Source organism: Erpetoichthys calabaricus, chromosome 12 (assembly GCF_900747795.2).
Source record: "Erpetoichthys calabaricus chromosome 12, fErpCal1.3, whole genome shotgun sequence".
Lineage (NCBI taxonomy): Eukaryota > Metazoa > Chordata > Cladistia > Polypteriformes > Polypteridae > Erpetoichthys > Erpetoichthys calabaricus.
This window is the reverse complement of record NC_041405.2, coordinates 126295955-126323286: the sequence shown is the minus strand read 5'-3', so window position 1 is coordinate 126323286 and position 27332 is coordinate 126295955. Positions and strand designations below refer to the sequence as shown.

The 27332-nt window shown below is 39.9% G+C and overlaps 1 protein-coding gene across 2 annotated transcripts in view; it reads left to right on the top strand.

Moving 5' to 3' along the window:
- Nucleotides 1-27332, top strand: part of LOC114662571 (neuronal migration protein doublecortin-like) — a 196668-nt gene that overhangs the window by 99341 nt on the left and 69995 nt on the right. For both annotated transcript variants that reach the window (XM_051935214.1, XM_028816112.2), the window contains exon 3: nt 3445-3788. In XM_051935214.1, coding sequence (XP_051791174.1) covers nt 3445-3788 — 344 coding nt within the window. The remainder of the gene's footprint in view (nt 1-3444; nt 3789-27332) is intronic.

The following is a 27332-nucleotide window of genomic DNA, read 5'->3' as shown; positions in this document are numbered from 1 at the left end:
ATGCCATTGCCATTGTCATGCACCTGACCCAGAAGTGATGTCACTTCCGTCCTAAATGATGCAATTGCAGTCGTATTGGGAGCTGCAGGTGAATAAACACAGCGCTTCCTAAAAGAGAGCCCACCCTGGAGGAGAAACAGCTTCAACAGTTTAGATTAGGATTTTCTGGTAAATTCTCCGTAATGATCTCCAATTGTTTTGCATTATTTTAAGTGTTTTTACTGGTTTGGTTTTCTAGAATTTATTTTAATTTAGTGTTTACTTTGTTTTCCTTTATTTTGTTGATGGCATCATTTTTGGCTCATATCGCATTTTATGTTTTATGCGGTGGCACTGTGCACTCATCAACCCCTTGCGAGAAGATCAAAAGCATTTGTTGTTTGCAAGAATTCTATATTCAGCATCTGGAAGAAACAAACACTTCAGTCTGTGTTTAAAAGTAGAAAGTCCAGAAAGCCTTTTAATTTTAACCCGCAGGAAGATCGATCCTCCTTGCAATAGATGAAATCTAATTTTGAGAATGTTTCAGCCACAGGTGGTATTTATAGTTCAACCCACGCCAGCTCCTAATCAGTAATGTTTGTATACCCTTCAGGCTAAGTGAGCAGTTTTACACTTTGAGCTCTTTACTTAGAAAACATGTCCTGCATCATTAAAAGCTGAGTTTGTTTCCAAGCGTACAGAGTGCATCTTGAGAAGGACAGTAAATAAGTCGATCAATGAAAGCTGAAACATCAAAGCTTGCCCAATAAAGTAGATCAGAATTCCAGCAGTCTCACTTCATAAAAATAAGCACAAACTTCACTGAAATTTTCAGAATCAGAATCAGAATATCTTTATTGTCATTGTAACAAATACAATTTCTAAAGTTACACAAATTCTTCCACACCCAGGGCAGTCAAAACGGCATCATAGGCACAAAGTAGTGTGCTGTGGCCCATGGTTTGATCTTAAAACAGAAACATACAATGACATCAGAAACATTGTGGGCCCCTAAGCTCTTGGAGCCCCCCAGCCAGTACCCATACATTAAGATGGCCCTGCCACATCCTACAATGAAAGTTTGATTGATCGATTGAACGCACTTGTCTTACACTTACAATTTCAGTTTTTGTGTTCAAATTTCTGTCACTCGAGAATAAAAACACATTACACTACCAGCAATTGTTGAGAAAACTGTGCATTACCAACTTCTGTGTTCAACTGTATTTCTTTGGAAAAAGAAATCTCTGTATCTTTTTCATCCATCCATCCATTATCCAACCCACTATATTCATCTAATAATAATTTTTGTCAAGGTATTAAAAACAATATAAATAGTAAAAAGTCAGTCCATTGTACATCTCAGGACACATGATAAGCAAGGTCTGAGAATGTCTGCCTGGCCTTTGCTGCTGTCTAGTGAACTGATTCACTTTGGGGTTCAAAAGATGAGCATCCTGGGAATCATTCATATAAATTGGAATGAGACTCCACCTGTTGGAATGATGAAACTCCTGCAGTCATTCAGTTTTTACCTTGACTTGTTATTTTCAAACCCACTTAATCCAGATGCAGGGAAGGCTGGACCCTGCCACGGTAGCATAGGGCGGCCGGAGGGAACTCATGCAGACATGGGACACAAACCCTGGTCAGCAGGACTTCCACTGCTCCACTTTGTTCTACTTGATTTTGCTTAATGTTCAGCAATAACTGAGAGTCTAATGTAAAAGGATTTTGCCAGCTGTAATGATGATATTATTTGTTACATGTTCTCATGCAAAACTGGAAAATTCTTAGTATGCTTGCATGGATGTTGCAAATATAGGATTATCTTGTTCTTGTTCTCAGTCTTGTTTAGCCACCGTCTGTGACACAGAATCTGCAAACCCAAACTCTCCCTTAAGGAGTCAAAGTGCAAGGGGATTTTCCAGGCTGCTTGTTCTCCATTTAAGGAAGGGTCCCAACTATTCTGGGGAAAGATTTATAAATTAAATAAACAAGATAAAATTGCAAAACTGAAAAAGTCCAAAGATTTTAAAAATAAGTACAAAAGAATTTCAGTAAGTTAACAAGTGGAAATCGGGTAAGGAGTACACTAGGTATGCTGACATTTATTTTCTACAGTATTTAATAACATCTGTTTTAATAATTAGTTTATCATGGTTCTGTAAAATAAAGTATTGCATGTTGATCAAACATAAAAGTATAAATTTCACTGTAGCCTGTATACATGAAGACTACAACTACGGACACTGTATGACCCTGAACAAGTCACTTGACACTCCTGTGCTCCAATTGGAAAAACAAAAGAAATATAGCAAATTGTATCTCAAATGCTGTAAGTCACTTAGGATAAAGGTGTCAGCCAAATAAATAAATGCAAATGTACATGCACTAGTACAGACGACCTCTGAAATTTGCGGGGGTTACATTCCTAGAGCACCCGCGAATTGTGAAAAACCACAAATTTTGGATGTGGTCAAAAAAATGCCTATAAATGCCTATTTTTATAATTTAAACCCTAAATATGCCCCCAAAACACTTTAATTTAATTTCAAACTCAGCTTAATACATTACCCTAAAAAAAGAATGTAAAGGTAAACCTGTATACTGTACAGTACTGTACTGCTATGTCTCCTGCAGTGCTAGAATGTAAAATACCGAAAAAAGTAGACAGACAACAAACAAAGGCACAAAGGTAAATAACAAAAATGACTAAAAGACAAACAGACTAAAACACAGGAACACAGTCCTAACATAATGTAGACAGGGACCTACACCAGTGCAATAGCGAGGGGACTGTCCTTGTTCAAAATAATGCTAAGAAGGCCAAAGGTATAGTGTGTTGAGCTGAGCTGATACATCGAACTGCCATTGTACTGATACACTGAGACGTATCCTGCCCTTCCATGAAATTTGACCTTCCTCAGTGGCAGCAGAATTTGCCCACCAAGGGTTTGCTAGTTAGTCTAAATCATCAGAACCCTGACTCAGTCTGACTTTGACTTTATTGACTATGGACTCACAAAAAGTTTATTTTCTGCAATGATGATGTTTTCTGGGGTTTTGTTTTTTATTTTTTCCTTTGTTAACTGGCTATATATTAATTAAAATACTAATAGACATTCATCACGCTCTGTTTTACTGTGTGTTTCGTGTGGCTTGTGTGTTTATGTGTGTAAATGTCATACGGTTTAGCAATTTGCTGTCACTTCATTTACAGGTGTGTATTCATGTAAGCAATCTGAGTCAATACTCAGCGCTATACAAAAGATAAATAGATAAATAACACAGAATTCCAAAGCTCTGCTAAATATAACATAAATGAATGATTATAATTCAACACTGTTTAAGGCCTTTTATTGTAAATAAGGATACTGTATGTAGTTGTTTCTTTAACGCTGTTACAGTATTTACAGTATGTCTGTTTTCATCTCTGGCTTTTTGGGTTTGTTTCTTCAGGGGAAAGCTACGTTTGTGCATCAGAGAACTTCTACAAAAAGGTAGACTACACCAAGAATGTCAATCCCAATTGGTCAGTGAACGTCAAAGCATCTGCTAACCAGAAAGGCTTGCAGACACTGGCTAGTGCTAAAGGATCCAATGAATTTAAGGAAAGTAAGGATTTTGTACGGCCCAAGCTAGTCACCGTCATGAGAAGTGGAGTCAAGCCACGGAAGGCTGTGCGTGTCCTCCTCAACAAGAAGACGGCGCACTCCTTTGAGCAGGTGCTCACTGACATTACGGAGGCCATCAAGCTAGAAAGTGGAGTCGTTAAGAGGATATATACCTTGGATGGCAAACAGGTAAGGGTCCTTATTCATTTTGTGTGCTTGAATGTGTGCCATCATGAAGTACTGAGGGTTAACAAGGATATGAAGGTAACCAAAAGAATCTCAACCCCCTCTTGAACCTGACACACCAAAGTCAATGCCTTTCTTTCTAAATAGTGTGGCAAATAGAAATGATGAATTCTCTGGATGAGAAAGTCTGTATTAGTATAAACCTCTAAACCTTTCAAAATAATGGCCCCTACCTACCCACACACCCCAGTGTGCCTGTATCCCCTTAAACACACAGGCACCAATAACCCTTGGTAATAAACACTGGGGCCAACACTGTTGTGTACAGCCTCTGTTCTGGCTTTTCCTAGGGCTCCAAACGCTCCTCCATTATGCTCAACCCCTACATTGGTGTATTACTGTATATGGAGAGCAGTCCAATTAGGTCAATTACTGGGGTCTTAGGAGGTGAGTCCACTGGTGGTACATTTCTACTCAGATTGCTTACCGGGGCTTTCGCTTTCATGATTGATCTTTGTCTCCCCTCTAAGGGGATCTTTTCTTCTTCTTGCCTGATAGCCATGCTTTGTGGTTCTCATAATTCCCGTTGACAAATATTTAGTATGTTTGCATTTCATCCTGCAATTTAAAAGCCTGCAGGTTATGAGTGGCTTATTAGTGGTTATATTGGTGTTTGGTGTTTCATTTGTTAGTTTTTTTCCAAGCAGGTTTTCCTGGTGTTTTTTTTTTTTTTGCATCCTATTAGAGTTTTTGAATACAAGGATTTGATTTCATTTTGTTGGTTTTTGGTTTTGTTACTTGGATCCGTTTTGGTTTTGTTGTATTTTTTTGCATTTTTATGTCATCATCATTTTGTTAACCTGCTGTTTATGGGTCACCTTGGTTAAAATCTTAATGTTGTGGTCCATGATGCCGTTGAGACAATGGGTTAAAGATCGTTATTAAGGTCACGTCTTTATCTGAGATTGCACATAACACCATGGATCCTTGTAGCTGATTTCAAAAGTTTTCTTTGTACTTTGTTACTGAATTTTTGGTTTGCCTTTTCACTTTGATATTCAGTATTTGTTTAATGATTTTGCTACTCGTATTTTTGAATTTTGTTTCCTCCTATCTGTGTCTCTTCTTCTGAATCTTTTTCTCATCTCTTGCTATATTGTTCTGTGTTACCACAACACACAGGGATTTAGGGTTTAGGACCTTACTCATGGGTCCATATCTGACATAGAAATAAGAATTGTAACATAATAATGTTTTTGTGTTTTTTTTTTTTGTTAGTGTCCATTTAAGGGAACAAAATCAAGAAATCCAAAGCTGTCCATTTCTTGAATGTACATTATAGCTTCACTATAGTTTCTCATTTCCTTTTTGGAATGCTTAGTTATGTTTTTTTTTCATTATTTACATATTTTTTCATTATGGTGGTGACGCCACCTCATTTTTTAGCCTGTTTTTGTCACCATTTCCAAAGGCTGTAGTCAGACATGTGATATGGAGGTCATCTTGCTCGACCTACAAATGATTGTGGTGCTCAGCTTCTGGTATCCTAGTGTTGGTCTAACCCCTATTATAGCGTGTTAGGTGAACTCAAACACAAGTTAGTGTTAGGATTTTTGACATTTGATAGTCTTTGTTTTAGATATGTTCTTGCCTTGTGACTCCATTTTAGATGCTTAGTTTATTCAGTTTCTTCTATATGATTGTCTCTCCTGTCCCCTAATGACACTTTTCCAGCCACTGGTACAATTTTTAAAATTCTAAGTTTTACTTTTTGACACATGATGTCTCTTATAAATCATTACAGTCACACACACTGAACATTCTCCATCATTGGTATATATGAGAGTATCTAATTTACTTTAATAAGATTAATCATAGTAACCCTACTGTACAGATTGGCCAAACTCATAGAATTCAAAGTGCTGCTGATTGACCTTGCATATATTTTAATAATTGAGTGCTAGTAGCTAGAATTTATAATCCCAACCTGGTAGCCATACGTGTAGAGTTTGCGTCCATGTGTGTACTTCCATTATCTGGCTGCTAACTGGTGACTAGTGATGAGCAAAACAATTTGTGCAAAATTGAATTTGAAGTGAAACTAGACATTTAGCATCTCAAAATAATATGTGAAACTAACTGTGTTTTGCCTCCAGCAAAATTCATCTTTTTTACACAAGAAAAATGGCTTTTAGTTGCTGTTTGGGAAGTGTTTTCATACACTAATTCTGCATGTCATTTAGTGTTTAAAAAAAGAGGTGTAGTAAAAAATAAAAAAAAGGCAAGCATATTCTCAACTAGGATAAGATGGCTGCGATGTAATGGTGGGGAGTGTTGGTAGTGATCACTAAGTTTACTGAGTTTTCATGTGGAGAAAATACAGTAAAGTTATCCATGACGCATTTCTTTATGTGGAAATTACATAGTATGACGCATTTTCAAAAAACGCACTTTATTTCTTAACAGAGGTGTGAACTAGAGGCGTTAGTAGTATTGATTTTACTAGTGTGGTATGGATTACACGCTCTATGCAGCTGTGGAAAAGAACACGGATAATCACAGAAGTGTGGATGACGTTTTAGGGAGCAGTATTCCTTATTTTGCACTCCAAAAATAAAAAAATTAAAATCCCAAAAATCTCTTTGATGAATTTTGGTGTCACTTTCACAAGCCTGTATGTGAATCAAAATGTATCTGTTTCACTCTTTGCTTCTGTTGATTCTGTGGATTGAGTTTGGATCAAACAAGTCCAATGGATGGATGCTGTTGAATTCGCCAAGACTGTAAGAAAACATTTGTATTGATTGTAGGCATAAATTAATAAACATTATAGAGTAACTAAAATGAGAAAAGAAACCAGCTTTTTACTGAATGCTTCTGAAATAACATAGCAGAACATTAGGGATCTCATGTCCAAGAGCAAACAAGAATGGGATCAGGAACAGACTAATACTTTCAGGATGCAGGAGATGAAGTTTAAATCTGTTCTTAGTAAAAGTGCAGAACCAAGAACTGAGAGAGGGTAGAAACGTCTGTCCTGAAATGCATTGTGTAGGGGTCTCAGTGTGTAAGAAGCAGAATCCTCACTGCACAACCACAAGTCAAAGGGGTGGATTTAGATTGCGTACAACTCAAGGATTTCTCATCTGTTTTACTAATTGGGGACACAAGCTAACCATTTAAAAATATGAATATGCTGGTCCTTGAAGTGATATGCAAGAAAAGGTCCATTAAATACAAAAATACTGCTTAGAGCATCCGGAGTAACATGAAGTTGAAATTAGTGGGAAGTAAGACATAACTATTGTTTGTTCACATTTGAATATTAACTTTGTCTTCGAAGAATGTTTTTTTTTTTTTTAATTCATTCAAATTATATTCAACCAGTAATGGCGTACTGCACGATAACGTGTAGTGAATACACTTGACTTGAGCATTCCTAGTTTTCATCCTCTTTCTCTGTACATTTAGCATTCGTTTGCTCAGAGGTTGATGTGCTTGCTACTACCCGAGCAGCTCTTCTTTTCTCCACCCTAGCGGCCCGCTTCTTCTCTTCTTTCGTCGGCATCTTTTCACGTTAAAACTGATTAAGTCAGTGTTTGTGTTACAATTACTTAGCATGTTTTCTTTAATTTTTCACTTAAGCTGGCACTTAAGTCTTCAATCTGCCTCAAGAATGATTTAAGATATGAAGAGGTAGGGGAAGTGATGGCAAAGGTGGTAGGGAATGAGAACGGCGCCCATAAGCATGCACCGCACGGCTGCCCTGCTGGCCACTGCCAAGAGTTGATTCTGCAATAAAATAAAATAAAAATAAAAAGAGGAATAACCATGGAGGTCAATCATCACCCCGAAAGCAGATAGTAGACGTCACGTAGTATATGTGTACCAAATTTCAGGTCAATAGTTCAAACAGTTTGCGAGCTACAGGTGATTTAAAATCCTGGACAGACAAACGGACAGCCACGGTAGCGTATTCTATATAAAGATAGTGATTTTCAATCTGACAGGCTTACTTCCTACCTTGTTCTTATTTTGCCAGTACCAAAAAGCACTGATGAACAGGTACTACTTTAGTCATGTTTTCCAGGGTCTTTTGGCAGTTTTGTTGTCTGCTATTGACTCAGCCTTGTTGAGCTTTAAATAAAAATCTTAATAGCTGCTTCACAGTCTCCCTCTTTTACTTAAATAGTTGCCATTTCTTAGGCTACAGAGGTGATCTGAGTTTTTAAATAATGTTTTTTTTGGCCTTTTCGTGCAGTCTCCTGAGTCTGTGTTTTTTAACTTGGCTCATGATCAGCGTGACTTGCTGCTTTTAACTTACATCGCTGTCCTTTTGTTTAGCTGTTAGTCTCAGCCAGGCAGTCTTAGGTCTAAAATGTGCAAATAATTGGCTTAGCAGGATTTACGTCAAGCAAACTGTGACTAGAAAGAGACTAATGTTCAACCAAATCTGCCCCCCATCGTGCTGATGTGCAGTGGGAAGACATAAAGCATTCATTTAGTGAATTTGAACAGGCAGGCTACTGAAGATCCTGCTATACTAGCATTTTTGTGCTAACCTTTCAGTCTCCCTGGTGTCCTGATTCACCTTAAAATGTCACATTCAAGACACAAAAGTGAAACTAGGTTTTTTCAGCATGTGCTTCTATACACATTATTATCTTTTAAGTGGTTAAAACCACACTCACATGACTAAGAGGCAAAAATTTCAAAAAATTCCCTGTGATAACATTTTAGTTATTTTGATCAATATTCAACTGAATTTCAAAAAGTTGGGAAGCAGGACAGACAGAGGAAAGCCAATGTCTATATTGAAGAAGAAAGGCTTAACAACCTGAATTTTATACCCCAAGTATATTATTAAATATCTATCGATCTAATAAAACATTATGGCCTGTGTATCCAGTCCATCAAAACAATCTGATTGGTCAGTTTGGCTTTAGTGTGATTGGTCAGATTGGATGTGGTGACGTGACAAAAGAGGAAATGCGAGTGTGAGACACACAAGGAGAAGTAAAGGTGCATGCTGAGAGAGTCACCTTCAAAGACAGAAAGTATAAAACTGGACAGGAGATGAGAAAGGCGCCTCAAAAATAATGACAGCGTCTGACAAGCAGACTTTAAGGCTTTACGTGAATTGAGGTTCAGACACATGAGAAAACAGAGGAAAGGCGCTGAAAGTGGACGTAGGGCAAGGGATGGCAAATATATTTAAATTACTTTATTATCTGTCTTTGACAAGAATCGTGGCTAGTGTTTTATAAACGAAGTGCACACAGGTCAGGTGCCATGTTCAGGATCACACATTGAGCGGGCATTGGGGACTTCAGTGCCAATTTTGTGGTTTGTAATCTAATGCCATTGCAACAGGTCACAATGTCTACTCCCTCAGCACAAACAACCGTCCTTCCATTGAACCCACTCCTAGTCAATTTAACCTGCCTGTCTTTGGCAATTTGGCAGGGAAACTGAGTTCACAGAGGAAGAGCCCCACTGGCAAAGGGATAGCAGATAAACTCCATGCAGACATTGACAGGACCAGGATCTGAACCCAGGAGCTACGACACAGCAGCAGCAATCACTGCAACAGTGTGGAAGTAACTGAAAAAAAAGAGAACAAAAGACGCATACAATAAGACTATAACCTTTTAAATGTAAGAAACAAGTAGTGACTGTAAACGTTATAGTCTCCAAATGTCTTTATCATATTACAAATCAAAAAGCCACCGTCTGATCACACCATGAATGTTAGGTCATTTGAACAATTATGACGAGAACAGGCTATTGAGCCCAACAATTCAAAAATAACATCAAGTTGAGATTTAAAGTCCTGCTCTCCACCATGTCCTGGGTATGACGTTAATGCGCATCCAGCCCGGAAAGCAGGTCCTCCAACCTGCAGGGAAAACTCAGTGGATGATGGCAGAATTGGCACTAAAGAATCTCACACTATTCCATTCCATCTGAACTAATGTGGAGCTGAGGGTCCTAATCTGGGATCCTGAGGTGGTTTGTCATATGATGGGAGCGGCTACATGCTGTATCAGTTGTAGATGCCACACGGGCTGGACGGACATCCCGGGCAGGAAAGGAAGCAGACCCAGAAGGAAAAGATGGATGGACAGCCCCTATAAAAGTAGGGAGATCACTAGGGAATTGTTATTCCCCCAGCACCCCGGATATCCACACCCAGTGGGAAGCCAGCAGGGCATGCCAGGAAATGTCATCTGGCAGGGCAGCCCTGCTGGGGTCACGGGGTGCTGCAAGAGGGCATTGCAGAGAAACAAGCTCCCTACTCTGATAATAGACTTCTGTGTGACCCGGAAGTACTTCCATTGGGCAATCGCCCTGGCACCGGAAGTACTCCCGGGTCTGTAATAAATGGGACTGCACTCCCTTATTCAGGCGAGACGGAGCTGGGTGGTAGAGAAGCAACACTTGACTGGAGGAGGGCAGTGCGGTGGTGAGAGAGTATGTTGTGTTGAGAGAAAGACCAGTGTTTTTGTGCTTTGTGTAATTCTTTTTGGAGGTATTTCAAATAAAACCTTCATTTGTTTAGATAAAGGACTTTGCTTTTGTGATCGTGTCTGGGTTTGGGCAGGCTGTCGCCTGGGTGTCCATCACACAGTGCAAGCTCCTAACCTCACTCTCTCTCTCTCTCTCTCTCTCTCTCACTCTCACTCTCTTCACCACACTACTATATTCATAAAGAACAACTTTCCAACATTTGTGTAAAATCTGCCCTTAACAAGTTTCCAACTGTGTCCTGTGTTGTTGCTGGACAATTTATTTTAAAGTAATAGCCTGGGATCCACTATGCTATTTCCCTTCAAACTTCTAAACACTTCAATCATGTCCCCTCTGAATCTCTGTTTGCTTAAGCTGATCAGGTTCACCTCCTTCAGGCTTTCCTCATACCTCATACATGGCAGTCCCGCAGTCAGTCTAGTCACTCTTCTCTGGACTTCCTCTAAAGCTGCTGCTATGTTTCTTGTGTAATGGGAACCTGAACCTGAACACATTACTCCAGATGAGGCCTTGCTGGTGTGTTACACAATTTATGCATAACCTCTGTTGACTTCCACACATCATGATGCATAACCTAACCTTCTATTAGCCTCTCTGATCACTTCTGCACACTGTCTGGATGTAGATAGTAACGAGTCCACTATGACACCCTGGTCATTCTCATAAAGGATACTTTCAAGTTTCAGACCTCTCATTGTGCATTCATATTAAACATTTATACTCTTTACATGTAAATGTTTACCTTTACTTTAAATTTCATCTGCCACAAATCTGCCCAAGCCTGTATGCTGTCCAGGTCCCTCTGTAATGATTCAACAGATTCTAGATTATCTGCCAAACCATCTCTTCAGATTTAAGATTATTAAAAAGAGCATCGACCCCAGCACTGCTTTCTGGGTGACACCATTTTTAACATCACCTAATTCTGATAAAGTTCCTCTCATCATAATCCGTTCCTTCCTGTATTTGAGCTGGTTATGAGCCAATGTACAGACCATGCCATGAATTCCCACTTCTTTTAGTTTTAATTGTTAACTTTTCATGCGGTACATTATCCAAAGTCTTCTGAAAATCAAGATAAATACTGTCATATTGGCCCAACTTATAAAGCACCAACATATCTATAGTGTCACCTGTTCACTCATTAGCCAATCTGTTTAATTCATTTCAAGGTCACAGGGAGACATTGCCATTCCTGGCAACATCAGACATAAAGAAGGAACCAACCCTTGACATGGTGCCAGTCTGGGGCAGGGGTTCTCAACCTGTGGCTGACTCGCTTGAATGTGCTGCATGGACAAACTCCTGAACGTAACTGACACATAATCGCAAATCATTTTCAGATGTTTAACTGCACATTCTATGTAATGGCTCAGTTTGTCTCTTTGTTAAATTAGTTTATTAGAAGATTTTGTGATGCCTCATGAGTGCTTCCTTCATAGGCTGTGACCAGGAAATGCACACAGCAGATAATTAAGAGGTGAGATGAGGCGTACAAAAGAGGGTATGGCGACGGCAATCAGGAGGTGGCTCATTGTAAACGCGAGAGTCAAAAAATTGAAGTGTGCTGTGAGCAGAATAAGAGTAAGCAGTATGAAGATGGCAGTTCCATTTGCTGTCACTCATCATAGTTGCTGACATTGGGAAAAGCAACCCTCGTTATATGTGAGCGCCGAGTGTGCCAAACTTAGTCACGTTAACAGGCACATCTCAGGAACAGTAAATCTGCAGTGACAAGTTCATTGTGCAGTCACTCACTTGTCTTCTGGCTGTAAAGAATTAATCTGCTCTTGTCAGTGGTAGAAAGCTCACTAATATAAGAATTTGTTATCTATGAAAAGTTAACTTTATTTAGAAAGATGTTTAAGTAAATTGTTTAATTGTTAATTAAACTATCAGTGTTATGGTGTTGATTTTGTTCTTGCTAATTTTAAAAGTTGTTCTAGTTTCTGCTTGTTGAGTGCTGTTTTTTAAGTTGACGTTTTTCTAATAAAGAAAGCCAAGTGTTAAGTGGGTGTCCCTTTGTCCTGGTCCAGCCATTCGGGTCCCCAACAATGATGATCCCGTGAGCCAGATCACCCTCGGGGAATCGCACCACATGGCCGTAGTGCCATAACTGACGCTTCCTCACAATGCAGGTCATGTGCCTCATACGAGAGTCCATGAGCAACCTCTCATTTGACACAAAGTCAAACCAGAGGTACCCAAGGATTCTCCGAAGAGACACACTACCAAAGGAGTCCAGTCTTCATCTCAGGTCACTGGATAGCGTCCATGTCTCGCAACCATATAGCAAGACAGGAAGCACCAGGACTAAAGACTTGGACCTTCATTCTTTTACATAGATATTTGGAAAGTCACACACCCCTTTCCAGCGACCTCATAACCCCCCAATGCTCTGACAATCCGTATACTGACTTCATAGGAAGAGTCAACAGAGACATGAATGTCACTGCCAAGGTAAGCAAACCTCTTGACGCGATCGACACTCTCTCTGCAGACAGACACACTGCTGATGGCTGTGCCTAAGAGGGCACCAAATGCCTGGATCTTGGTTTTTATCCAGGACACTCACAAGCCCCAAACACTCAGACTCCTCATTTTATTTTATTATAAGTTTTGTCAAAATAGCTTATGTTTTCCAGTAACGAATTGGGTTTTGTATTTCAAAAAAATTTGATCACAAAAAGAGGAAGAACTAAAGAACAGCCTACACAGGTATGAACCTCATCTTATCTCATAGTCAAATTTGCTTAATCCAATTCTGGGTCATGGGGGGCTGGACAGAACGCCCTTCCATCATATGGCCCGGTCACAAATCTTTAATGCTTAATGTCATTTCCAATGATTACTAAAAAGGCTTTCGTATGTGAACACTTGATGCTGTTTTAACCATGAATGGCACTATATGAGCAATTCTGACTACACTGAAAGGCTTTGCTGACTTGGACCACGACTCTTACTGTATTCCCATTTGCCTACTATATGTCCAAATGTGACTTTTTCTCAGTAAACTATTATAAAATAATCCTATTTTCTACCAATGATAAGTAATTTGAAATCAATGAACCAATCAAATTAGTGATTTCAACAACATACACAAACCGCCAGATGAAAAGAAGTCAGCAGCAAGCGTAATCAGTTGGCCGTAGCCTGGCAATTTGTTGAGATGTTGGCAGCACGAACAAGTGAAGATTCAGAAGCAGCAGGTGTGAATTCAAAGTGGGAAGTGATGAAAAATGTCTGACTGAAAACAACAGAAATTGGACAAAGGCACTGAAGAGACACAATGAGGCACCTGAGAAGAAAGTGATGAGATACAATAAGAGTGGCAGAAGGTGACAAGGTGATCTACAGTATAACATAGCAAAGCAGAATACAAGAAAAGCCATTGAGAAAGCACAAGAAGCTACGAGATGGGAGTTGGCAACTGAGCTCCAGAATGAGAATCGAAAAAAAGAAATGTGAAGCACATGTCCAGAATAAGACGGGATGTGATAGATGTGTAGTGTTTAACAAAAAAAAACTTAAGAGAACATCATGGTTGATGATGAATGGATTAATGATTCCTAGAAGAAGCATGTGGGAAAATTACTGAAGTTTGAGAGAACAAAAGTACAGAGCTAGAAGTTTTGAAAAGTGAAGGTCACAAAACCTCTGAAAAGGATAGACAAAGAAGTAGACCCACCTGAGGTGCTGAAGTCAGCGTGTCACCAGAAACTCATTCAAGTGTGACTCAGTTCTTCACTGAGATGTCAGCAGTGGGAATCAAACACAGGCCTCCAGATCAGAAAGGACAACTTTAGACTACTGAAGCATAAAGAAGTACTCTCCGAGGCCAACTGCTGAAGAAGCTCTTGACCTTTCATCCGTGACATCGCATGCTGCACGTGGATGAGCCCTTAGTTGTCACCAGCAGGGAACTACTGGAGGCGATGCTCTCCTGTTCTCTTTAGATGTCCTCCCTGAGACAGCACAGGTTGAAACATCAACCCAGGATGTCTGGGTGACAAGTAGCAATTCTCATTAAGCTGAGCTAAAGGGAGAAAGAAGTTTACCTTAGCCAGTGGCTGATTGACAAGCTCACCAACGGGCTTTTTTATGCAACATTGATTGTCCATCTGTGCTCACGCCACTTGCTCACAGTGGTCCACAAGGTCCTGCAGTTGAATGCTTGATGGAACTGTGCAACATGATCGTGTGTGCATGGAGGATTCCTGAAGACTGGAAAAGCAGCGTGCTTATTCCAGTATACAAAGGAAAGGGTGGTCCACTGAAGTGTGAATCATATCAAGCAATCAGGTTTTTGGAGCAGACAGATGGTTGATAAAGTACTAAAGGAAAGAATCGGGGGTCAGGAGAAAGTTAGTGAAATGAAGCCTGGTTTCATGGCTGTTAATGGAACAAAAAATGTAATCTTTGCCACCGGGCAAATGCTTGGGAAGCGTCAAGTGAAGCTGGGAAGGCAACTGAAGAACACCAAACTCATTGAAAATGAGCTCCTTCCAAGTCCATCTTGGCAGTGATCTCATCAGACCTGCCTCTACTGCAAATAATCTTGGTGTCATTTTTGATTCCTCCCTTTCTTATTCTGCCCACATAAATCACATTAAGAAACTTTCTTACTTTCACCTCCATAACATATTCCGTGTTTCCTGCTTCCTCTCCTTCTCTAATGCCGAGAAACTTGTCCATGCTTTTATCACATCCCGCATCGACTATTGTAACACCCTAATGGCAGGTGCTGCTTCTAATCTTATATCACAGCTCCAGCTTATTGAAAACTCAGCTGCAAGAGTCCTTACACGAACCAGCAGCAGCGAGCACATCACACCCATCCTTCTCCATCTTCACTGGCTCCCTGTGTCTTACAGAATCGAATATAAAATCCTACTAATAACCTACAAAGTCTTAAATAACCTCGCGCCAAACTACATCAGTGACCTTCTCCATCACTATGTGCCTGTCCACCCACTAAGGTCCTCTGATTCTGGCAATCTTGTTGTACCCCACACTAATCTACACTCCATGGGTGACAGGGCCTTCAGCTGTATAGCGCCCAGACTCTGGAATGATCTACCGAAATTAATCAGGTCAGCTGACTCCATGAATTCTTTTAAAAAACAACTCAAAACTCATCTGTTCAGGAAGGCCTTTAGCTCTATTTGACTTTATTATCCTTCTCTCAGTTTACCTTTATGTCAAGATGCTCATGTAACCTGTGTGTGTGTGTGCTAGGCCATCAATTATGTTGTCTATTAGGCTTTTTCTCTGAATTCACTGTTGTAATCTTCTTTATTTATTCATCTGGTTTGCACAATGCTATATACTGTATGCCCTGCCGTTCTATCTTAAACTCTGTGAAGTGTCTTGAGCATGGGAAAGACGCTATATAAATAAAATGTATTATTATTATTTATTATTATTGTTATGTTCATGAAACTGGTCTGAGATGACTTTTGCTTTGTGACATGGTGCATTATCATGCCAGAAGTAGCCATTAAAGATGGGTAAATTGTGTTATGGTGGGATGCACATGGTCAGCAACAATACCCAAATAAGCCATGACATTTAAGTGACAAATTGAAAACATTCACCACATCACCAGCCTGGACTGTTAACACAAGGCAGTTTGGGTAGATGGGTTCAGGCTGTTGACACCAAATTCTATGTGCCTCATCACAACTTGAGATTCATTAGACCAGGCTACATTTTTCCAGTCTTCAGCTGTCCAGTTTTGGTGAGCCTGTGCCCACTGCAGCCTCAGCTTTCTGTTCTTGGCTGACAGGAGTGGAACCCAATGTCGCCCTCAAGGCCTGATGTGTTCAGCATTCTAAGATGCTTTTCTGTTAACCAAATTCATACAGAGTAGTTATTTAAGTTATTGTAGCCTTTCTGTTAGTTCAAGCCCAGCTAGCCATTATCTGATCTCTCTCATCAACAAGATTGTGTGGATACCTACCAGGTAACGCTTATGGTTGGTCGGCCAGTCAGCAAACATCCGCCACGTCCTCTCAGTTGCGAGAAGCAGATCACATATATGTTATACAGTATCTGCCAAATAATACAAAGAGTTCATGACATGTGTTTTGCCTTTATTGGGGCTCTTCAGGTGTACGCACTTTTGCATCCCTTTATGGAGATTGAACCTTGGCGGATGTTTGCCAAATGGCTCTGTCATCGTCCATGACAGAATTTTCCAAAGAGTAGGGTGGGTTCATGCATTGTCACCATTTCATTAAAAGAACAATTTTCAAAGCATTTGACGAAATCCACAGCCAAATTATTCCTTTACAGATTTTACCACACCCCATTTACAGAAGCATGCCAAATTACACCAAGTGACCTTGAACATGAAGTAACACCTTTTCTCTCTTGAAATGCACACCACTTAATTATGTGTGTCTATGTATTAAGCACTCACAGTTCAAAGATGTGCTGTAAGGTGTGGCTTTTGCATGACCAAATTATTGCATTTAGAGAATTCTCGCCTCCAAGGAACAGATCAAATTACACAGGGACATTTCCATTAGGCAGTCATTTTTTCCAGTCTGTTTCTTTGGTTTGTTACAGCCTTTCAGTGAGCAATTGAAACAGAAGCGCTTACGCTGCACATTTTCATGCCTCACATAGCTAGCAGAATGATTTTTCAGCAGACTGTACTAATGTTATCCAGCAATTCATGAATCAAATCCGACTCCACATGCACATTATCATTCATAACATTACATTCTCAAAACTGCTGAATCTAATTGTGGTCTCAGGGGCCATGGCCAACCCAATGAAGTATTGGATATAAGTTAGGAGGCTTTCATGGGTAGAGCAGTAATACCGGGCTAATATGAAACAAAAGACAAAACAGCAACATAATTTTAGACTGTGAAGGTAGAAATTAATGTTTAGCCAAATATACCCTGATCAGTCACAACTTTACAGCCACTGACATGTGAAGTGAATAATGTTGATTATCTCATTACAATGGCACCTGTCAAAGGGTGGGACAGATAGCAAGTGAAGAGTCAGTTCTTGAAGGTGTTAAAGGCAAGAAAGTGGGCAAGCATAAGGATCTGAGCGACTTTGACAAGGACCAACTTGTGACGGCTAGACGACTGGGTCTGAGCATCTCCAAAACAACAGGTCATGTGGGGTGTTCCCAGTATGCAGTGGTTAATACCTACTAATAATAATAATACATTTTATTTATATAGCGCCTAACCCATGCTCAAGGCACTTCACAGCAGTGGTCTAAGGAAGGACAACCGCTGAACAGGCCAGAAGGTCACAGGCGCCCAAGGCTCATTGATACACATGGGGGGTGACCACTCTGATCCCACAAAAAAGCTACTTTACGCAGATTGCTCAAAAACCTAATGCTACAGATGAGAGAGAAGTGTCAGAACACACAGTGCTTGTGGCTTGCTGTGTATGGGGCTGCATAGTCGCAGATTGGTCAGAGCGCCTATGCTGACCCCTGTCCAAGTACCTACAATGGGCACAATAGCATCAGAATGACCATGGAGCAATGGAGAAAGATGGCCTTGTCGGATGAATCACATTTTCTTTAAGATCATGGAGTCAGTTGGGTGCATGTGTGTCATTTACCTGGGGAAGCGATGGTAGCAGGATGCACTATGAGACAAAGGCAAGCCAGCAGAGTCTGCATGATGCTCTGGGCAATGTTCTGCTGGGAAACCTTGTGTCCTGGCATTCATGTGGATGTTAGGTTGACAAGTACCTGAAGATTGTTACAGACCACATGCATGGTATTTCCTTGATGGCAGTGGTCTCTTTCAGAAGGCCCCACTACAAAAATTGCTTAGGAATGGTTTGAGGAACATGACAAAGAGTTCAAGGTATTGACTTGGCCTCCAAATTCCCCAGACCTGAATCTGATCAAGCATCTGTAGGATGTGCCGGGAAAACAAGTCAGAGGTCCCACCTTGGAACTTACAGGACTTGGAGGATTTGTTGCTTACTTCTTGGTGCCAGACACCACAGGACACCTTCAGAGGTTTTGTGGAATCCATGCCGTGATGGGTCAGAGCTGTTTTGGCAGCATGAGGGGGACCTGCACAACATTAGGCTGGTGGTTTTAATTTTGTGGCTGATCAGTGTGTAATATAATATAATATAATATAATATAATATAATATAATATAATATAATATAATATAATATAATATAATATAATATGTTTGAATTGACGGGTGCAGAATAAGACATAAAAAGGGACAATAAATAGATTTTAATTCCTTACATTGGAGTATCATCACCTACTGTATGCATGTACTTCATGCAAAAAAAAAATTACAATAAAAAGCACCGAAGCAGGCCAGCATCCCACCCCAGGCTGATGCCTTCTTGTGCCCACAGCCATCAGGATTGAGTCAAGCAACCCAGGAACTCAAAAAGTGGATTCCAGGGGTTCAGAAAATGAATGACTAGAGTTCATTTAGATTAATTTGCCAATGTGGCATAGCAGCTATGGCACTGGACTTCAACAATGAGGCTGACAGTTCGATTTCTATCTGCAACTTACTGTGTGACCCTGAGCAAGCTATTGTGCATGCCTGTGCTGCAATTCTAAAACAAATGTGTGACGATAATTCTAATGCATCCTGATCCTGCAAGTTAACTTGGATGAATATGTCATCCCAGTATACAATAATAATAATATTAGTAATGGATCTGAAGGAGGGCTGGTTCATACCTTTCACCTAATGCTACTGTGCTAGGTTCTGAAACGTTAAACTTGGATTAATGAGGTTTGACAATACATGGAGGAAAGGACATATAGATTGTAACCTATATGATTTGTATGTATGTGATATTTTCTTAATGAGTAACTAATAAATGACTGACCACCTGTCTAAGCTAATGTCACATTACACAACTTCTCGTCAGAGGGGATGTCAAGCTTGGCGAAGGCAGTTACTGTGGAGTTTGTCAATTTACACGAGTAGAAATCACCAGGCATGTCAATTTACACAGCCATGTGATGACTTTCCAGTACGGTTCCACACTCCCAAAGAACCACATGCTCTCCCCTTTTTCTGAGAGCCAATGATGTGGTGCCTGACTGAGCTGGTGCTGTATGAAGGGTTAACAGGTATGGTTAGTTGAACTACAGTCTCAGCTCTTTCTTCTTTTTTCCATTCTGTCGTGGGACAGAAAATGAGCCTGTCTTCTGTTTTCAAGGTCCAAATCATTCCTCATTGCTGCATTATATCCATTGTAGTTCTGGGTGAGCACTCATTGGTTGTCAACTCTTGCACACATAGTTTGCCCCTACAACTCAAGACTATGACTTAACCTGTTGATTTTATCGGACCAAGTAACAAACTACTGTAATTGGATGTCAATCTACATGACCACCAACCATGGGAGCCCACTGTGACTGTGTCCACCTCCCTAAGATTGTATAAATGAAGTCTGCGACTGGAAGTCTTCTAATGTGACACGGCCTTAATGTTGGTCCCTGCCTTGTTTTTAATTTTAGCCAGTACAGACTTCAATTCACCATGACCATAAAAACAAGATTGTGTCGATTCAGATAATAGACAGATGGCTCAATTTATAAACCCCACAATTGACTGTCAACCTGTCTGGGGCTGGCTTCTGTCTTATGCCTGATGTGTGAATAAATGTGATATGTATGCATTCATATTTTAATAATTAATAAATGACTGAGAGTCCTGCGCCAGTACTATTATTACAGGCTGCAGTTCCCAATGACTTTAAACTGGAATAAGTAGGCTCAGAAAATGTATGAATGGCTCAATTTATAAACTCTGTGACGGACCCAAAACTCATCCACGGCTGGTTCCTGGTCCCAAAAGTGTACTGATAGGCTGACTTCAGACTTATATTAAGCAAGTTTGGAAGTAGATGGATTGATGAATTTATAGACTTGAATTAATGTGATGGTAAAACACGTTATATTGTAATCATTATTAAATATTAAAAGAGCAAAGCCCTGTCCATGACCTTTAACTGGAATGAGTGGGTTTGGCAGATGGGTGCATGGATTGAATTATTTATGCATACAAAATTAATAATGTATGCAATTTAATGGCATTTAAACACCCACCTGATATGACTCAATGCTTTAAAGAGTAGTAATTAACAAAAATCAACCATATCGTTTTTTGTGTCTCTGTACCTGAATATTAAAATGATTAAGGTTGTTGTCATTTGCGTTTCAACACTTAGCCCCTCTTTCATTTATACTGTATACCATTTTAAAATTCTTTATAATCTCATTCTTTTTCAGTCATTAATCACAGACCAACCTGCTGTTTATCGACACATTCTTCCAAAGTACATTTGCTAGCCAAGTTCTCCCCAGAGCCGTTGAATACGTCTCTTTGTTTTGGGCTCTCGTGCTCCTGTGCAGAGATTTTGGTGCAGCGCCTTTCCCTTTCCAGGCTCAACTGCATTTCCTCCGTGGCTCTGACAGCTGGTGGAGCCGGTTGCTAGGTAACGGTGTGCAGCACAAAGAGTCCCCAGCTGGAAGGGGCAGACCTGTCAGTTTGAACCATCCAGTGCTGGTGGGCGGAGAGCAGTTTAGTTTGAATCTCAGCCTTGTTTTTTAGCATTCAGGCAGTTTAGCCTTCATTTGTTAATTACGGCAATTGAAAATGCACCACTTCAAACTAAACATGAAATATGGCTCAAAAGGCAGAGCACTTCTGATTGTTAATTAAAATCTGAAATATTTACAATGTAGTTGCCCTATATAAAGTATCTTTCTATTGTAGAATTCAGAAAAAGGTGCAGCTTGAATTGCCTAAATGGTGAAAATGTAATTTTTTTTGTCACTTGATCTAATACTCCAGCACAAGTGTCCATAATTATATTCTGCTGTGCCGACTGGCTATTAATTTTGATTTTTACTTGACCCTGTTCAGTGCATTAAATAGAAGAAAGGTAGCAGTTTTGAGGTTACTGCAAGAATGTTATTTCATTAAAACATAAGTTGCATAATCCTAGATGACAATGTTATCAACACTTAATCAGAGGCAGTTTCTTTGTAAATTGTAATTTGAAAACTACCTCACAGTGTATTAAGATTATACATTTAAGAGTTTTCTTTACAATGAAACATTGATCAAAAATGTATCTGTCCCTATTTTCTCTACTTGAATTGTCTATAGGTAGCCTTCTTATCATCATTTTTACTCCCAGAAAAGCGAGCCTAAAAAGCAAAATGTTATCACGTGTAACAGAAAAAATGTCAAAATGTGACATAAATACATAAAGAAAGGTATGTCTGGTGACCACCGCTGTACTGATACAAATATGGTTCACGTCCTTTGTGTGACATGTTTTGAAAACAGTCATCAGCGCAGAGCCCAACGTAAAAGCGTCATTTTCCTGCTACTTGCACATGAGAAGGTACAATGCCACTGCCTGATCTGTATGATGGACATGCCCCTTGTGTTATTGCAGGCTACCACAGCACAAGGCTTAGTGACTTCCACATTTCTCCGACACAAACATTGACAGTTGCTGCATTGTGAACGGTGATTAGGGGGCTAATATTTTTCTTGTTCTTCCACTTGATCACAGTCACTTTACCTTTTTGCCTTGGTGAAGCTTCATGTGGCTGAATTCACAAGGCATCTCCTAGAAGTTCAGCTGTATGCATCAGATTCACTATCTGTGACAACGTCAGATAACCGATTCACATTGTCACCGTTATTGCTAGATCCAACTAATGCCTCAATTTCAGTTTGTTCTAAAACTGGCTTTACAATTTTTCATTGACCCCACTAATGAATATTGATGAGTTAATAGAGTGTGGCAAAACACATAGAAATATTCATGATTTTATTGCAATATGATATTATTTTATCCACTAGAGAGACACTCGGGTTTAACTGTATTTACACAGAATTTTGAGCATGAGAGATGGTAAAATATAACGCCAAGGAGGTTAAGGATGAAATTTTATTAGCCTCTCAATTGAAAGGGAACACAACCATTAGCTTTACTAAGGAAGTGACTAGTACCAAAATTGTTTATAAGATAATTATTTCGAAAAGATTAAAAACAAAGTCCCCAAGAAGTGTGAGGAAAATACTTATTTACTGATACAATGATTTAAAACAAGAAAAAAACAAATACAGCAACGTCAACATTATTAACCCTCTGACAATTAATAGTCAATAGTGTTCCCTTTCAGAGTCCCAACTGACAGCAGCCTCCTACTGTAGTTTCTAAAAAGACTGGCAAGTGTCTCCTGAGGGATCTTAGCCCATGGAAAATTGTCCCATCTCACCTAAATTAGATGGTTTTCCAGCATGTATCTGAACCTTGAGCTCCCACCAAAGATTCCCAATAAGACTGAGATCTGGGCTTTAAGAAGGCCACTCCAGGACTATGAGTTTTGTTGTTCGGGACCAACTTTGTTGTGTGTTTTGGGTTGTCATCTTGCTGGAAATCCCAATGGCGACCTATAGTCAGACTGTACAGCCCAGTTCCTCACATTATTCTTCAGAATGTCAATAAAATCTTCCTTCTTCGTGATCTTATCAAGCCAAACAAGGTTCTCAATGCTTAAAGCAGTAAAACAGCCACAGAATATTTAACTATGGCAACTGTGTTTTTAATGTTGAAGGCCTCTCCCTTCCTTCACCAAACAATAGCAACATCTATGTGCCTGTACAGCTCCAGTTTTGTTTCATCAGACTAAAGGATTGGCTTCCAAAACTCATCTCCAAGTTTCAAATGGTCCTGGGCAAACTTCAATGTGGATTAGATGTGCCACTGTATGAGCAATGGAGTTTTCCTTGGGTGATGACTTCAAAGCCCACTACGATGAAGAACTTTCACAACTGTGTTTTTTTTTTGACACCTTGAGTCCAGAAGAGGCCAGTTCGGTGACAATTATCTTCTCAAAATCTTTGAAATCTTGCAGTTGTGATCACACCCAGGATTGTTTCAAACAGAATGTGTGTCCTTGTACTTTGTGCTGATGCAACTTACAGCTGTTCTAGAAATTGTGAAATGCTTGGAAATGGCAGTGTAGCCTACCCCTTGACATGGACATCCACTACCTTCCTTCTGAGGTCCAGGCTTATTTCTTCGGTTTCTGGCATAACGAAATTACTTGTTACAAAGACTTAAAGAGTGGTGGCTCTCCCTCTACCCTTCAAGTGCCACTAGCCCTTCTGATTTGTGTCCATTTAGCAAAACTCAGTGCTGATTGATTGAGGCAATCAAATCATATGGGGTTCAGGTGTAGTTTGAAACCTTTTTTCCTGAGGACATCACATGGGGGATAATAATTTTGACCACCCCAATCCCGCTTAATAAAAGTGTCTGTCTGTGTATCTATGTATCTGTGTGTCCATCTGCTATATGCCACTTGGCATAAGATTCCTAATGTTTGTATTGCTCCATTTCTTGGAATAAAAACTTCAATGCATTTTACTATTACAAATGTTTTAGATGCGTCGTCTGTTGGAATGAAAAATGCAATACATTTTATTACTACATGTATTACATAACTCATTCCAATGGATGGTGCACTGCAAACGTTAATGCTGAATACACTGAAGTCTACATTGATTTCTTAAATTTCAACCCGTCTTAGACAGGTAGTACCGCTAGTTTTCAATAAATTTGTTATGCTCCAATCTAGGAGATTTTTACAAATTCCAACATGTACCAAATGGGGACCTTTACGTTGATGAATGTTTTACTCGGTACAGTGTTATGAATATCGTTAGATATTCAGGATATTTAGGAAAAAGTTCCATTTCAATTGGGGGGCTAATAATTTCATCCTTGACTGTAACTCAGGGTCTTTGGGGCCTATCCAGGCAGCACTGGACACAAGGCAGGAATCAATCTATCATGAGTCACACACATGTTGGGTCAGTTTAGGATCTCCAATCAACCTGGGATGTGAGAAATTTCAACATGCACAATGGAAGAACACTTTATATAGAAGTGACTGGAACCATAATGCAAAACCCATCTCATAGGACTAAGTGGTAGCAATGCCAACCACTAGTACCATGTTATCTATATATTTACAACCCACTAATAGTCATTGGAGTATGCAAGCCATTTAGTTTTACCAGTAGATTGGATTACTGTAGAAAAGGAGTCGAGAAATTATACATTACTAATAGCATAATTGTAAACGGAGTGCCCCTTTTAAACTCCCTGCTAAAAATCAGACATGAACCAATAAAGAACATAAAATCTGACAAATGAGAGGAGACCATCCAGTAAATCAGGCTTGTTTGTTAAGCCAATAGCTCAGTTGTCCCAGTATCTCAACCAGACACTTCTTAAAAATTGTTTCAGTTTCTCCTTTGACTGCATGTCTCAGTAGTTTGTTCTAAATTCCCACTTCTCTGTGGAACTTTCTGGTTTCAGTCCTGAATGCACTTGCTGTTAATTTGCACTGGTGTCCTTGAGTATGAGATTCACCTTTAAGTTGAAAGAATTCTGCTGGATCTACTTTATCAATGCCTTTGAACATTTTGAAGACTTGGAGAAGATCCCCATGCAGTATCCTCTGCTTGAGACTAAACGGGTTTAATTCTCTGAGTCTGTCACAGTAGGACGTGCCCTGAAATCCTGGGATGCACTTCATAACTCTCCTCTGCACATCTTCAATGCAGGATAGATAGAGATGGCAATGGTTCTTCTGTTTTTGTAAAGGACATTGGTAATGTTCTCAGTTTAAATTACAGAATAGAGAAGACAGTAGTAGAGAATTCAAAGCAAATCCAAATATGATATTATGCTTTCAGCAAACTTAAGGAGATGGTCCCAAGGGAGTGTCACTGGAGTTTGTGGAGCTACTGTTTTTTGTGGGTTATTGCTTCTGTTTTTGGGTTCTCAGTACTGGTTAGGGGATTTGAAATGTTCTGCTTCAGATTTCCTTTTTAGGCAAAATATTTTTGCACCTATTTTGCTTTTTTCTATTTTTGTTCTCTTTTTTGATTTCTGCAACTAAAGTCTTCATTTATAATGATTTCTTATTGGCCTTGTTCTTTAAGATAGAGGTTGTACAGTTTCCTCTCTTGAATGCCATTTTTGTGTTTTTGGGACATCGAACAGGATTTTTGAACTTTTTAACCCAATGATTAATTTTAAGTCTATGATGTCCTGAAAGCCTGCTTCTAGAATTTGGGATATGGCCGCCTGGGGTGAGGCTTGTTTATGATGCTGACCAGTGAAATCCTGATCAGGCTGTCATTAATTTTGAGGCATATTCACCCGCTTTCGACATTTTGTTTGGCAGCATCACAACACTTCAGCCTGTTATGAGTGAATATGTTATGATCCTTCTTGCTCTCTTAATATTGTGTTTTCTGATCTTTTCCATTCTTATTTTGTTTTGAAGCTTTCTGAAAGCAATAGTGATAAGGGTTTTTGATTTAAAATGAATTTTATTTAGTTAAAATATTCTCACATCTTGTTTTGATGCCATTTTTTTTCATGAGCACTGCCGTTATATTTACAGTTGTCATAGTTTCAGTAAGAAATGACACCACTGAAACTGGATAAACGGTCAGCACTGGGCATTTGCTCGGTATTCGAGATCAGATATCGCCTTCAAACTTCTGGTGATTTTCTTTGTTTCTTTACTCCATGGTGATAGACTTTTGACATTGGTTTATGGATTTGTTTCTGATTTTTGATGCTTGTGTTTTGCTCTCCTTGGAGGGTTACATCAGGATGGGCATCTGGTGTAAAATTTTGACAAATAAATATACGGATGACAATACAAATTTGCTGATGATGATGTGATCTGTAGCGATACTAGGGAGCAGGTTGAGGTGACCCTGGAGAGGTGGAGATATGCTCTAGAGAGGAGAGGAATGAAGGTCAGTAGGAACAAGACAGAATACATGTGTGTAAATGAGAGGGAGGTCAGAGGAATGGTGAGGATGAAGGGAGTAGAGATGGTGAAGGTGGATGAATTTAAATACTTGGGATCAACAGTACAGAGTAACCTTTTCAATATATATATATATATATATATATATATATATATATATATATATATATATATATATATATATATATATATATACAGTATGTATAAAATAAATATATATATATTGTGGCGGACAGCCAGGACCCATGCCCAGCCGGGACGCCCCTTCAACACTGGATGCGAGGGAGCAGCCATGGGATGCACTCTACGTCCCCCGGAACACTTGGTGGCAGCCCTCCCTGGGTTGCATCGGAGCCATTATTATGGAACACCAGAGCTCATCCTGGTTGGGCTCCATGGCCACTACCAGGGAGGGCTGCAAGGCTTCCTGAGCCCGTGTGGGCGGCAACGCAGCCACACCCGGAAGTGCAGTCTAATTTAGGTTAATTACCACCTGAAGCACTTCCAGGTAGGCTATAAAGGGAGCCTGTAGCCACTACTCAGGGCGCCAGAGTCGGGAGGAGGAGGAAGACAAAGCTGCCCTGGGAGGAGTGGAGGAAGAGAAGAGTGTGGTTTGGGTGCTTTATTTGTGTTTTGGGGACTGTGTAGGGCCAGTGGGACACAGGGAAGAAAATAAATCTTTTTGTTTAGTTTTCACATGCCACTGGTGTCAGTCTGTGTTGGGTCGGTGCCAATAAAGTGCCTTATATCACTATATATATATATATTCATTTTAAATCTGAATTGCAATCTGATTATATGGATGGTTACCTACCAGATAACACTTGTGGTATGTTGGCCAATTGGCCAACATTTACCACATCCTTTCAGTTGCAAGATCTGTGATATAATACCCTGTTCTGTTTCCTTTCACCTCCACATTGAGTGTTGTCCTGTTCCTCCTGATTTTGACTCACCTAAGTTAGGTAAGATGGCTCCTTTACTGCTGGACCTGGGAGTAATTCTTCTGATGTCACGACATAGCATGACATAAGCACTTCTGGGTCATGTGGAACCTCCAAAGAAGGGTAGGGTGACCATCTCCTAGTAGCAAACTCTGGCAGCACCCAGGGACCCTGACAAGGCTTCCCTTCTCCACTACATGTCTCA